Below are 14,550 nucleotides of genomic sequence, written 5' to 3' on the forward strand. Positions count from 1 at the left end.
TTTTAACTTAAAATATCAAGGAACAAGTTACCTTCAGTGTAAAGATTCGTATGTTTTTCTGAACTGGTACAACAAATTCCTTTTATTAAATACACATTTTATTTAAAAAATTCCTGTAGCCCTTTTAAATTCTAGTACACTAAAAACAAGTATTTTTTTATGACATACTAATTAACATGCCTCTTTTGAAAAATGATTAGTATAAAACATTTATTAGAACATCACTTGACTCAGTAATTACAATATTATAAGCCATGCACTTAAGCAGTATTGAGCTCACTTTCAGTTTTTAGCAATCAAGGTAAACACCCTCAAGATGGCTAAAATCCTTTATGTTCTGGATATTTATGTAATCCTTTGGCAGTGAAAACCCTGTGTCTGATACGTCTCAGAGACAAACTGCTACTTAGAATTACAGGGTTCACTTTGTTGCCCTCAGGATTGACCTTTCTTTCTTTAGTCTTGTTTCTAATTAATATGTAGACTATTCTGAGAACATCTGTGATAAAAAATGATAATACACACAATGGGGGTGTCATAACTGAAATAGACACAACAAAATCTACAGGGTTTATGTTTTATATTCAAATATAACCTTATTTATGGTATACTAGCCTCCTGCACAGGGGTATTTCCTTCACTCATAGATTCCCCTAACTTCATCTCTTTTCCTTGGGCTATTAGTCAGTCAATATGCTTGTGAACCTGTTCAGGTGCTTGATGACATGTAGTCTTGAATATATTTAGATGAAGGTGTCTTGAAATTTGCAGGCACAAAGCACTAAAGTATATCACCATATCAAATGAAGAAATCACCTTTAGAAGCAAAAAAGAAAATATAAAATGAATTATGATGTATCTTTTCTCAAGTAGCACTATTCTGTTTCTCCCCCAAATATCAAACCTTAACCTAAAATTCTACACCAAAAATACTTTTTTTTTTTTTAGATGGAGTCTCGCTCTGTCACCCAGGGTGGAGTGCAGTGGCGTGATCTCGGCTCACTGCAACCTCCACCTCCCAGGTCCAAGCAATTCTCCTGCCTCAGCCTCCCAAGTAGCCGGGATTACAGGCGCCCACCACCACGCCCAGCTAATTTTGTGTATTTTTAGTAGAGATGGGGTTTCACCATGTTGGCCAGGCTGGTCTCGAACTCCTGACCTCAGGTGATCCACCCGCCTCGGCCTCCCAAAGTGCTGGGATTACAGGCGTGAGCCACCACGCCCGGCAAATACTACATTTTAAAGCACTTTAATACATTTCAAATTTGGACCTCACTGTAGTCCTCTGGAAAATGCAGGTTATTTCACAGTTATAGACACTGTGGCTCAGAGGTAAAAAAAGACGACTAAAATACAGAAGCTAGAAAGTAACAGAACCCAAGTCTCCTGATTCCACATTGTTTCAACTTCCTGCTGTGCCACGAAGCAGCAAATTTCCTTCTAGAAGAGGTTATCAGTCATCTTATAATGAACTAATTCCATCAAACATTTCTATTTCTTTGAGGTTAGTTGTAAGAAGGTAAAAGGTCTAAAAAAGATAACATACTTGAGGCATATACAAAATTATGTTTACAAATTTAAAGATGGCCTCTATTTAGAAACTTTGCCCAGAGTCTACAGTCAAATGCTTCTCTTCAGAAAATGAAACCCAGGAGAAAAAGGAGCCTTATAGCTCTGCCCTTGGAGAGGGAATTCTCACCCATGAGGGGAAAATCTCTACCATTTACGTTAAAAGCGTACTTGAAAAGCACCATGTTTACCTCCACATTGTGGGTGTGGCTTTTTTTTTTTTTTTTTTTGGTCATCCACATAGTGTTTTAAATAAAAACTGAATTTGACTTCCTCAGTTTACCAGTCTCCATCACAAGTATAAACCAAGCCAATTACTTGTTACAAAAGATGATTGATTTTTTTAACACCTGATATTTTAATTCAACAATTCCACTTGGTAATACATACCTAAGTTCACTAAAAGAAAACTTACATTGAGTTTTCAGATATTTTGATTAATTACCCCCTATTTTTTAAACTGGATTGTTTTAGAGCCCTAAAAATATTTATAGTGGATACCAAATTAAAGGACATTATTCTGATTTTTAAACATTTTTAAAAAAATTTTGTCTGAAAACATTCATTGTCCACCTAAAAGAATTAAGTACATCTCATTGCCACCATAGGAAGAATGGAAGACTTCTGAATGGACTATGAATGAATATTATGTTATTAACTTACTCCAGAAAAGCATACTACACAACCTAGTAAAGGATCATCAGATGTATTCCTGTAATCCATGCACAGAATTGATACAGATTTTTAAAAATACCAAATCTAACAAATACGGTGAGATTATTTGAATTATGAAAAGATTCACTGCAGGGTTTTGGCGAGTTTTGTTTTGGTGTACTTCAGTATATTTATATATCACTATGAATTTGGTGACGACCAGTGGGGGTCCAGAAATAGAAATACAACAAAACTATATCTCAATAGAAGAAAAATGCAATAATGCTCCATTTATCCAACTTTGTAATTGAAGTGTTACCAATATTGATTTTCTTTTCCTTAGATGGCTAATGTGTCTCTCTCAAGCACTGTATTCTGTATTTTATAATTATTTTGAATAGAAATTAATATCTATGATATCCACATCCTTTCCTTAAGCAGGATATAATCAAAGAGAATTTAATTTAATTGATAACCGAGTCATCATTAATACAAATTGTGCACTATCCTCAAGGACCATACACATATAAAGGGTTCCTTACGTCTAGCATAAAATGGTCTGAGAATCCTGTACTTTGTAGCACTGTCTATTCTGTTTTGTTTCCTCAATATTAGCTGATAATTCTCAATACAATAAAGTGCCCACATTTGCTAGTACTAACCCCATCTAATTTTCCTGTTACTTGCTGTAAACTGGGAATAAAGTCCTTTGGGCAGAGTAAAGTGACTTTTGGCATCTTTGTACTGGTATTTTGGGGAAGAAAAATAATAGTTATTTTTAGGTACACAGTTGTGTTTCCAAGAATCTAAGTTGTTGGAAACTTGGCCTATAGATATGTGGCCATTTCTACACACAATATGAAATTATTCACAGCTAAGAAGTAATTTCAAATACTCAGAAACATTTATTGTATATATTGTATAGAGTAGATCTTTTTTTTTGAGACAGAGTCTCGCTCTGTCACCCAGGCTGGAGTGCAGTGGCATGATCTCGGCTCACTGCAACCTCTGCCTCGCAGGTTCAAGTGACTGGCCTGCCTCAGCCTCCTGAGTAGCTGGGATTACAGGGATGCACCACCACACCCGGATAATTTGTATTTTTTGGTACAGACAGAGTTTTACCATGTTGACCAGGTTGGTCTCGAACTCCTGACCTCAAATGATCCATACACCTCAGCCTCCCAAAGTGCTGGGATTACAGGCGTGAGCCACCATGCCCGGCCTAGACTAGATCTTGAGGCTACTGATATCTCACTGAAATAGCTCTTAAGCATGGTTAAAAAATAAATAAAATGGAGAAAAATACTTACCATTGCTATCCATAGAACAACATATTCGTCTATAAAATTATTAAAGTACTGGTCTAAAAATAAAAGACCTGGCCCCAAAAAGACAGTGTCTTGAAGATACAGTTCACTTTTGGTCATGTGAGCTATCTATAAAAAAATGAAACAAAATAATTTTACTATTAAGTTTTAAATGTGTTAGCTTTTAAGACAATTAATTACAACTTTAATTCAGTATTAAAACAGACCATTTAATCTCACATATGATATAAGAATCCTTTTCTACACCTTCTCAAATTCACAATTGGGTAGCTTATTAAAGTTTCCAATGTTAAAATTTCTTGATATCAGAAAACTGTCAATGACAACTACAGCTAAACAATTTAACTGAATATAATATAACTCCTATCACAATTTGCTTGGAGCACAAATAGCTAATTATGATTTTGACACTACAAAAGAAAACCTATACATTTTATGAAATTTCCAGCTTTGTGTTAGAGAATTCAGTATATTATTTATATCATAAGTCATAAAAATTTCTTACCACTAATTTTTGTGAGACTTTAGCAAAGACACATCCAAACATTAGGGTATAAAGACAAGGATGCTTTTCAAACACATTAGTTGCTGACTTTTTATAGATCATTATTGCCAGTATAATAATTAGTCCTATGTGGAGTCCAGGTGACAAGACACTGGTGCCCTAAGAGATAAAGCAGAAAATCAGTATTGTACTTTAACACTGCATTTATTACAATGTAGACATTTTCTGACCATCTATTTTGTGCAAGACGCCTAAAGAACAGTGTGATGTAGTGTATGGCCTACAGGAGTATATAAACCTGAGTTGTGCTTTTCAAGCTTTCACAGAACCTGAGGGTGACAGAGACATAATACAGTGCTACAGATGTCTGATTCCAGTTCGATATTTACACACATTTTAAACTGGCTAAAAATTAATGCAGTTTATTCTATATCAACTTTTACTATGTTGAAGGCCATCCACATGTGGATTGTCAAATTAACATATTTTTGCGGAGATACTGAAATAGAGCTTATTCTGCCAATTCTACAAAACATCACTGATGAAGAAGGGTAAGAATAGTTTAGTTCTATCCAGGTTTCCTTCTTTTTTCCTATTTTCTTTTCTTTTTTTTCTAATTTTTTTGTGTTTTTAGTAGAGACAGGGTTTCCCCATGTTGCCCAGGCCAGTCTCGAACTCGGGTTCAAGCGATCCTCCCAGCCTCAGCTTCCCAAAGTGCTGGGATTACAGGTGTGAGCCACTGCACCCAGCTTATCCTGATTTCTTTCTACACCAACATCCCCACCTCCTGTTTTTTTTTTTTGCATTCAGACTGCAAATGTTCTTTTATGTAAAATTGTAAAATCCAGACCTTACATTTTTATCTGTGTGAATTAGTATCCTCTCGGCACTACTTATCCTAAACAAAATATTGAAATAAATTTGGTATTGAGGTTATTAAATCTATAACCAATTTGAATGGGTTCACAAGAACAGCTTTACTCTTGTTTATTAAGTTTACATGTTTTAAGTTAGAACTTACTATAAAATTACAGTAATACTATATTATAAAATTATATACATGACACTGTATAGTAATTATAAAAATCTAATAGCACTTTATATTATGGTTCTTAAATCTCATTCGAGAAAAAAAATCTGCTCCTAAAAAAGTTGGAAAAATACCAGTTTAAGAATTTGAAACCAAGCGCTTCCTAACTTCTGTTTAAGTCATCCTTCAAACATCTAACAGTTTTTTTTATGAAAAAAAATTTTTTTTTTTTTTTTTGAGATGGAGTCTAGCTCTGTCACCCAGGCTGGAGAGCAGTGGCATGATCTTGTCTTACTGCAACCTCTGCCTCCCAGGTTCAATCGATTCTCCTGCCTCAGCCTCCCGAGTAGCTGGGATTACAGGCGCCCACCACTAAGCCCAGCTAATTTTTGTATTTTTAGTAGAGATGGGGTTTCACTGTGTTGGCCAGACTGGCCTAGAACTCCTGACCTCATTATCTGCCTGCCTCGGCCTCCCAGAGTGCTGGGATTATAAGCGTGAGCCATCGCACCCAGCCGAAAATATTCTTTAGAGTAGACAATGATCATTACTAAATCTTGTTTTCTTCAATGGAACTTAATGTTCCAACTAATGTTCTATGTTATCATCCACAGTCAAGAAACATGTATTCCTAAGCACAGTACTATACTGAGATCAACTGACAAAACACCTCAAAAAATGACAACTTTTCCAAATATATCAGAACTTATATTTCTAGATGAATTGTATACTTTGCTTTTGAATTATGTATATAGTGTATTCATAAATATTGATAATTTATCAATTATGAGGATCCCTTTGAAATTGTCTCGAAAGTCTATTTACGAGTCTTAAAAGAGCCTTTTGTTTTTTTTTTTTTTACTAAAAATGCTATACCTAATGCCACATCTAATGTTTAATACTCTTATTAGACCTTGCTCCAAATGACCTTAAGGATAGAAATTTTGAACTATACAACAAAAGAAATTAAAGTGAATATGCTATAGTTTAAAGCAATCCTAGAAAGGCGTTCTTTTTTTTTTTTCTTTTGAAACAGAGTCTCGCTCTGTCACCCAGGCTGGAGTGCAGTGGCACCGTCTCAGCTTACTGCAACCGCCGCCTCCTGGTTCAAGCAATTCTCCTGTGTCAGCCTCCCAAGTAGTTAGTTGGATTTACAAAAGCATGGGCCATCATGCCCAGCTAATTTTTTTGTATTTTTGGTAGAGATAGGGTTTCACCATGTTGGCCAGGCTGGTCTCGAACTCCTGACCTCAAGTGATCCACCTGCCTCGGCCTCCCAAATTGCTAGGATTACAGGCATGAGCCACTGTGCCCAGCCCTAAAAAAGGCATTCTAACAATGTTTTGGTGTAAGATGGTATCACTGGAATAAGTATTTGTCTTCTTCTGTTCAACTACCTTGAAAATGACAGTAGGCTTTTTAAAAACATAGGTGTTATATCTGTTTAAAAAGTTTGCAGGAATTCCAACTCTTGCCCACTTAAAATTACTGAAGTCTTAAAAAACAAACATGAAAAAATACAAAAGCATTATATTTAATACTTGCATGAGCAAGGTGTAAAGAACACAAGCACAAAGTATACCCACTTAAGAATTAAGGCTAAAATTTTACCTTTTGAAATATTAGTTCTTTTAAATATATTTCAGCGAAATTTCAATAAAATTTACTTGATGAGTAATAAATTGCCTCATACGTGAAACCATTGACCTCTGGCCACTTTCCTGCCTTCAATCAGGAACTCACATTCCCTACCCTTCCTCCTCTCCCCTACCTCCTCTCCCCTATTAGTTCAAGGCAAAAAATGCAGGAATACAAATGGCAATGCTTAATTATGTGTGGCAATGAAACTAGATGTCAGAAAAGTCTATGCAGAGCAAGCCTGTAGAAAGAGGAAAGTATCAGTTTAAACTGTTTTTAAAATGCTTTTGTACTATGTGCCTAAAATGAATTCTTTAAGATACTTAGTTTCCTTCCCCATTCTTGAACTTTGGCATATTTTAATCTTTTTATAGCTGGTGATAGGAAAATTTATCATAAAATTGATACTGAATGATGAAATTAATGCCTTACTGCTATAGTAGATCCATTCTTGCCAACACCACCATGGAGGATAACATGGAAATAATTTGAACAGGAAAATATTACTCCACCTAGAAATCCAAGAACTGGAAGGATCTTCAATTTTATTTCTAGAATGGGAATCTTTAGGGGTAGAAGAAAGAAACAATTAAGACAACAGAATGTTGGTTTTTTATTAAATAATAAACAATGATAAGCCCTATACAATAAGCTGTCCTTTTTCTTGTGATCAAACCTTAACTTCTGGAATATAGTCCAAAGTAATAACTTAAAAACTTTTTTTATTTAACTTTTTTTTAGTTTTTAAATTTTTATTTTTTTTAGAGTAGTCAAGTGCAGTAGTGAGGAGGGAAAAGAGAAAAACAAGGAATTTGACCTGTAACTGACTGTGAGCAATCAACTGAGATAACTACCATTGGACCAGCCTAAAGTGACTTTTTTTTGAAAATGCTTTCTTCATAAGTGAAAAATGAATCCACCAAACCAGCTTAGTCTGTTTACATAACTATGATTAAATGTTTAATGTCATAAGCTTTCATCTGACTTAAACATGAAAAAGGATAGTTCACTTGAATTTAGTAGCTTCTAAAAAGTAGCATCACAGGAAAGGGAGGCACCATGATTTGCATCATAAATGTAACAAATATCATGATGTGTATGCAAGCAAAAAATCTGTAGTTAATATCCAGGATTAAATCTCTAGCAATATATTTACCTGTTGGTCAACTGCTGTTCAAGAAAACTTCCAAAGGCAGCAAAGGATTTAAAAAACAGTAACAATGAATTGCCAGAAGCTATAGGCTACTATGTTTAGAAAATAGACTGAAATAATGTACCAAAATTTGTGGAAACTACAGGTTAATAATTAAATTTAGAAAACCTGAATAAAAGTAAGTATTCTTGTTGGTAAGAATAAGCAGGTATGTTTTCTTCCTATGATATCGCCAAAACATTGAGTGAAACAATTTTAAGATTCAATTCCAAATTTAAGACAACCACACCTGACAACTAGAGTTGTCTAACTGCTTCTAGGTCTACATTTACCTTCTTTTTTATTTTTTACTTTTTTGAGACGGAGTCTCCTGTCGCCCAGGGCTGGAGTACAATGGCGCGATCTTGGCTCGCTGCAACCTCTGCCTACCAGGTTCAAGTGATTCTCCTGCCTCAGCCTCCCGAGTAGCTGGGATTACAGGTGCCCACCACCACACCTGGCTAATTTTTGTATTTTTAGCAGAGACAGGGTTTTGCCATGTTGGCCAGGCTGGTCTTTAACTCCTGACCTCAGGTGATCCGCCCGTACATTTACCTTCTTACAGGCACAACCTGAACAGTTACTATAAAAAACACATAGCATCCCTCTGTTATCTTGTATGGGCCTATAGTAGTGTATCCTTGATTCTATTTACTCTTACATGATGAGAGGGAATATGAATGTACTGGGGAATGTACCACTACTATTTAAAAACATGCCCAAAGTCTATTTTGGAGCCTACTGACAAATGATAATTGGCAATTCTGACACGAAATGCTACAGGGAATTTTTTTTTGTTTTTTGTTTTTTTTGTTCATTTGTTTTTTAAGAGATAGGGTCTTGCTCTGTCACTCAGGCAGGAGTGTAGTCAGTGGCATGATCACGGCTCACTGCAGCCTTGAACTCCTGGGTTCAATCGACCCTCCCGCCTCAGCCTCCTGAGTAGTTGGGACTACAGATGCATGCCACCATGCCTGGCTAAAATTTTAAAGAATTTTTGTAGAGGCAAGGTCTTGCTAAGTTGCCCAGGCTGGTCTTGAACTCTTGGCCTCATACTGTGTTTTCAATGGACTTAATTTTTTTTTTTTTTTTTTTTTTTGAGACGGAGTCTCACGCTGTTGCCCAGGCTGGAGTGCAGTGGCGCGATCTCGGCTCACTGCAAGCTCCGCCTCCTGGGTTCACGCCATTCTCCTGCCTCAGCCTCCTGAGTAGCTAGGACTACAGGCGCCCGCCACCGCGCCCGGCTAATTTTTTGTATTTTTAGTAGAGACGGGGTTTCACTGTGGTCTCGATCTCCTGACCTTGTGATCCGCCCGCCTCGGCCTCCCAAAGTGCTGGGATTACAGGCTTGAGCCACCGCGCCCGGCTGGACTTAATTTTTTTAGAGCGGTTTTAGGTTTGCAACAAAATTTGAGTGGAAAAGTATATAGCCCCTCCTCCTTCTGCCAACAACATCCTACACCAGAGTGGTACATTTGTTACAACTGGTGAACCTACACTGACACATCATTATCACCCAAAGTTCATAGTTTACATGAGAGTTCAATCTTGGCGTTGTACATTCTATGTGCTATGACAAATGTATAATGACATGTAGCCACCATTTAGTATCATACAAAATAGTTTTATTGCCCTAAAAATTCTCTGTGCTTCACGTATTCATCCCTTCCTCCTCCAACCCATGGTAACTTCTGATCCTTTTACGGTCTCCATAATTTTGCCTTTTTAAAGAATGTCATATAGTTGGAATCACACAATATGCAGCCTTTTCAGATTGGCTTCTTTCTCTTAGTAATAAACATTTAAGGTTCCTCCATAACTTCTTGGAACTCCATAAGTTCCTCGCATAACTTCTTTTCATGGCTTGATAGCTCAGTTCTTTTTGGCATTAGTTTATCCAACTAAGATGAAGGACATCTTAGTTGCTTTCAAATTTTGGCAATTATGAATAAAGCTGCTATAAACATTTGTGTACATGTTTTTGTGTGGACATAAGTTTTCAAATCATTTAGGTAAATAACAAGGAGTGCAACTGCTGATCATGTGGTAAAACTATGTTCAGTCTTGTATCACTTACTATTTTTACTAGATATATAGCTTAGTGATTACATACAGTCTGGAATCAGTTTTGTTTAATTCCAAGCTCCAGTACTTCTCATGTGTCCTTGGACAAATTACTTAATCACCCTAAGACTTATTTATAAAGCATAATAATAATCATACCTATTTTCATAGGATTATTCGGAGGGGCAGATAAAACTGATGGTAAATGTTTAGGAACATAAGTATTGAATGACTGTTAGTTGTTGACTATTGATATCCTTATTATTATTCTTAACACTATGAGCAGAAAGTGTGAGCCAATTAGACAGTATGGTGGACTTAGGTTGTGGTGACAGGACAATTGTTTCTTCAGAAATGTTCTTCTTTTGCAAAAAAGCTTCAATTTATGACAGTGGCCTCCTAAGAGCCAACTTTTGTGAAAATACTGAGGTCACCAAGCAGGCAGAAAATAAAAACATTCCTTAATATGGGAATCTTCACCTCAAAGTAGATTATAAAAATGCAAATTAACTACTTTCCTAATATTGAGTGACAAGTTTTAAATGTAAAATATTTTACTGGACTTATTTTTAAAATATTTATTTTATTTCACCCTGGAAAAAGTTATTCCAATGTGTGTTTTTTGTTGTTGTTTTTGTTTTATTTAGTATTAGGGAAATGAGGTTGTTTTCTTCCATGTGGCAATATATTCATGCACAGGAGGAAATGCCATAAGGTATATAAGATAATACACATTATAAAATGAAGAAAAAAATGTTAAGAAATGGAACAAATATTAAATACAAAAAATAAAAAAAGAAAATAAATAAATACAATGCCAAGGATTTTTGAAGAAAATTAACAATACAATACTTTTTCCTAAATATTTGAAAAGTACTTAAATATAAATTTAAATATTCAGATTTACCGTAGAGTCCCACATTGTTGCTCCTCCAAATGCAGACAATACAAAGACAATCACTAAAGCTATCTGAATTTCAGTTACATCCACTCTAAAGAGGAAGGACAAAAATAGATAAGGTGTTTGTAAATAAAATTCCTGAATATGGAGATTAATCACGTATTAAATAGCAAAGATGTAAAACTCTCTGTAGGCTTAGTTTATTTTTACCTTTACTTCCATTATTGAATTATCAGCTGACTACACTGTTAAGTTAAAAAGGTTACAGAACAACATGTGCTCACACAGAGTTAACAGTATAAGGAGAGGGAAGATATATATGTACCATATATCAAATTGCTAATAGTTATCACTGAAGTTATGAAGACTTCTATTTTCTAATTTAGGTACTCCTGTAAAGTCTGAAGTTTTTTTTTACAACAATTACCCACTACTTGTGTACATAGGAAAAATTATAATAAAAACAACCATGGTAATGGTGGTAAATACAATTTAAGGCAAATTTAAACACTCCCAGGTCAGTTTCACTTAAAAAGTAGGGAAAATCCCAATAGTCTTCTTTATTGAGGTACTAATCATCACTGTAGTTTTTTTAGTTTCCATAGGCATTTTTCCCCTAATAAATATGCTTACATTTTTCAAAAAACCACTAACCAACCAGCATCAGTCCCTCTAGTCTGTATTCCCCTGAAGCTGTCATTCTCTCTCCTACGCTCCACGAATAGGCTCACTGAAAATTAGTCAACATTTGTAATTTTCTCCTCTCTTCATGTTTGTTGCCTAACCCACCATAGCCTGGCTTTTGGCCCCATTATTCTACTAAAATTGTTTAAGGTAAATTGACCTTTAATTTTCAATTTCAATTAAAGGATACAAATCTAAGGGATATACTTCATTAATTATCTTGCATAACTTCTTTACAATATTTAAGATGCTGATCATATCCTCTTTCTTGAAAAGTTCTGCTGTGTTTTTATCTATTCCATGTTCTCTCCTGATTTTCCTACCTTGCTGGAGCTCTTCTCATGCTCCTTCTAGACTGCCTCTTCATCCATATCTTAAATGATGCTTTCAGAATTCCATCTGAAATTTTATAGCCTGTGAACAATTTTATCTATACTTAAAACTACCATCTATATGCTAATGACTTCTAAATCCTTATCTCCAATCTACATTTTTTCCTGAGCTCTAGATTTTGATATCTGTCTACATATTTTACATCTCTGCCTGGATGCCCCAATGTCTTTAGATGGAGGTAATACCCACCTTACGGGATAGATATAAGGAATAAATAAGATAATGCCTGTGGAGCACTTAGTACAATGCCTGAAACATGTAAGTGCTTGATAGGTGGTAAATACAATTATTCCATAATTTAGAATCAACTGCCTGAAGCCTGTCCTCTGCTAAATGACCCATAGTTTTGAGCTTCTCCTGTCATTTATCATTAGAGATTTTTTTCAGAGCTACTGTTTCTCCTTTTCAGCAATAAAGTGGGGCTAAAAAGAATCAGTAGACGTGGGAAGCCAAAGCCAAAAATGAGCAAATGACAAAGTTCTTAAAAGGATCAGACTGAGAGGGAGCTATATGAGAAAGAGGAACAGAGAATAGCATTCCTGCTTTGTGCACTATTTCCTGGTCTCTAAGAAAGAGGCACCAGAGGCAGATAATACTATCTAATGTTTAGCACTAGCATTTACAAGGTGCTTTTACATTGTCTCACCAATTGCCTACCACAGTTCAGAGTCTCACGATGACTGTTGTCAAGGGGGGGTCCCCTTTTTGTGCACATGAAGATTCGACCAAAAAAGGACCTTAGACTCCATATTGCATTATTTTATTATGTGAATCAAATGCTTATTTAAGTACTGCATATCCCTTTTCTATATCATCCGGGTCCCTTAATTTTCTTTTAATCCTCTCTGTTGTAAACTTGGGCTAGTGATTAAGTTGGAGAAGGGGAGAAGAAAAATACAATTATTATCAAATAACGTAACTATTTATAGCATACAGAATACCTAAAAGACTAAAGGTATAGCATTTATGATTACTCCAACGAATTAATTTAAATTACTGATTGAAGCTTTGTTCTCCTTATTATCAATGAATGACATAACAGATTGTGCAAATAAATTCAATTATATTTTTTAATGTACAACTTAAAAAACATACTTACTTTCCAAATCTCAACACGCCTGAAACATAGGTCTGCCAATGAGCGCAATAAAACACAAACATCCCAATAAAAGAGCAGACAAACAACCAGTCAGGATGAGTTCCTAAGCGAGCGGCAATTGAAGCTCCCACTGCCATAAATACTGAAAGAAACAAAGTTTAAGAATCATTAAGAATTAAAAATAATTTATGAAATAATTGCCCTATGCTGTTTAGAAATACAGAGTTCTAAGGAAATAATCATGGCATTAAAGTACACTTATCAAAATGAATTCTTGACATACTTTATAAACAACTCCATAAATTTGCTCCCAAATGTATATCCATCCAAAAAACTGACCATTCAAACAACTCAGTTCATTTTATTTTTAAGGTATCATAAGAAAAAAAAAAACTTCACTAATTTACCTGTGGAAAGAGAGTCACAACCATGGTCAAAGAGCTCCCCTAAAGGAGAACAAGAGTTTGTTCTTCTGGCTTGTTTCCCATCAATGGCATCCAGTGACTGGTAGATAAAAAGTCCCAGTGCACATAAAAGGTATGTCCAGTATGGTGCCTATAAAAAAATGTAAATAAAATAAAGATTGTTAAGTGATAATAAGCTTTTTGAAAACAGCTCAACCTAAGGCTTCACACTTTGTAGCACCCCAGTGTGTCATAAAGAACGTTCCTAACCCTCATTCTACTGATGAGAATTAAATTGAGAAATCAAAATCAAATTAACTGCTTTAAGTCATCTAGGTAGAGGGTCGCAGAACTCCATAATGTGAGAAACAGAAAGTTAAGCAACTGAGCAAGGGTTAGGACCCTGATCTTGATTCCTACATCCATGGCTCTTTTAATATAATACTATGCATTATGCCACAGATTTGAAATTACTCAGTTAAATTTTTGCTGTGAAAAAAGACCTTAGGGGCCAACTGCCGATCTCTGCTTCCATTCACAATGGAATATCAGGGACTAGATTTACTCTCCCACCCTATATAACTAGAAAGGCAATTTTATATATATATACATATATATATACACACACACATATATATAAAAAAACAAAACAACAATTTTCAAACACTACAAGCAGTGCAGGCTTGTGATCCCTGACAGAAGGGAAACAAATGAGATACGCCCTGCGATTGCTCCAGCTAACTTCCCAGGGTCAGTTTCCAGGCCACAGTGCAGGTCCCATGACCAGAACAAGCCCAGCGTTCTTGCTGTTTTGAAGAGAAACACAAAGTTCAGGAAGGTCAAGGCAGTTAGGATTTGTGAGGCAGAGTGCCTGAGAGGATGGAGCTGCAAAGAGAGGAGCACAAGTTGTGGAGGTCTTACAGAAGGGTATCTTTCAGTCCTCGGCTGAGAACTCACCTGTGCCTGAATGAGACGAAACTAACAAAGGCCAGGGAGGGAAGCACTGCAACGTAGAAGGTCAGACAATTCTCGAAGCTCATACAAGGCTGGGACATTCATGTTCCCGCCAGGCAAAGCAAAAAGCCTCAT

The 14,550-nt window shown here is 35.7% G+C and overlaps 1 protein-coding gene across 3 annotated transcripts in view; it reads right to left on the reverse strand.

Moving 5' to 3' along the window:
• Positions 1 to 14,550, reverse strand: part of LOC105493831 (choline phosphotransferase 1) — a 29,878-nt gene that overhangs the window by 1,937 nt on the left and 13,391 nt on the right. The window contains exons 2-8 of one of the 3 annotated variants that reach the window (XM_011761760.2): positions 13,465 to 13,612; positions 13,058 to 13,199; positions 10,888 to 10,972; positions 7,157 to 7,288; positions 4,057 to 4,215; positions 3,534 to 3,659; positions 706 to 816 (exon numbers count right to left, since the gene is read on the reverse strand). In XM_011761760.2, coding sequence (XP_011760062.1) covers positions 706 to 816; positions 3,534 to 3,659; positions 4,057 to 4,215; positions 7,157 to 7,288; positions 10,888 to 10,972; positions 13,058 to 13,199; positions 13,465 to 13,612 — 903 coding nt within the window. The remainder of the gene's footprint in view (positions 1 to 705; positions 817 to 3,533; positions 3,660 to 4,056; positions 4,216 to 7,156; positions 7,289 to 10,887; positions 10,973 to 13,057; positions 13,200 to 13,464; positions 13,613 to 14,550) is intronic. The other 2 variants (XM_011761761.2, XM_071071239.1) reach the window with 2 other exon arrangements.

The sequence above is a fragment of the Macaca nemestrina genome, chromosome 10 (genome assembly GCF_043159975.1).
Source record: "Macaca nemestrina isolate mMacNem1 chromosome 10, mMacNem.hap1, whole genome shotgun sequence".
NCBI classification, from domain to species: Eukaryota; Metazoa; Chordata; class Mammalia; order Primates; family Cercopithecidae; genus Macaca; species Macaca nemestrina.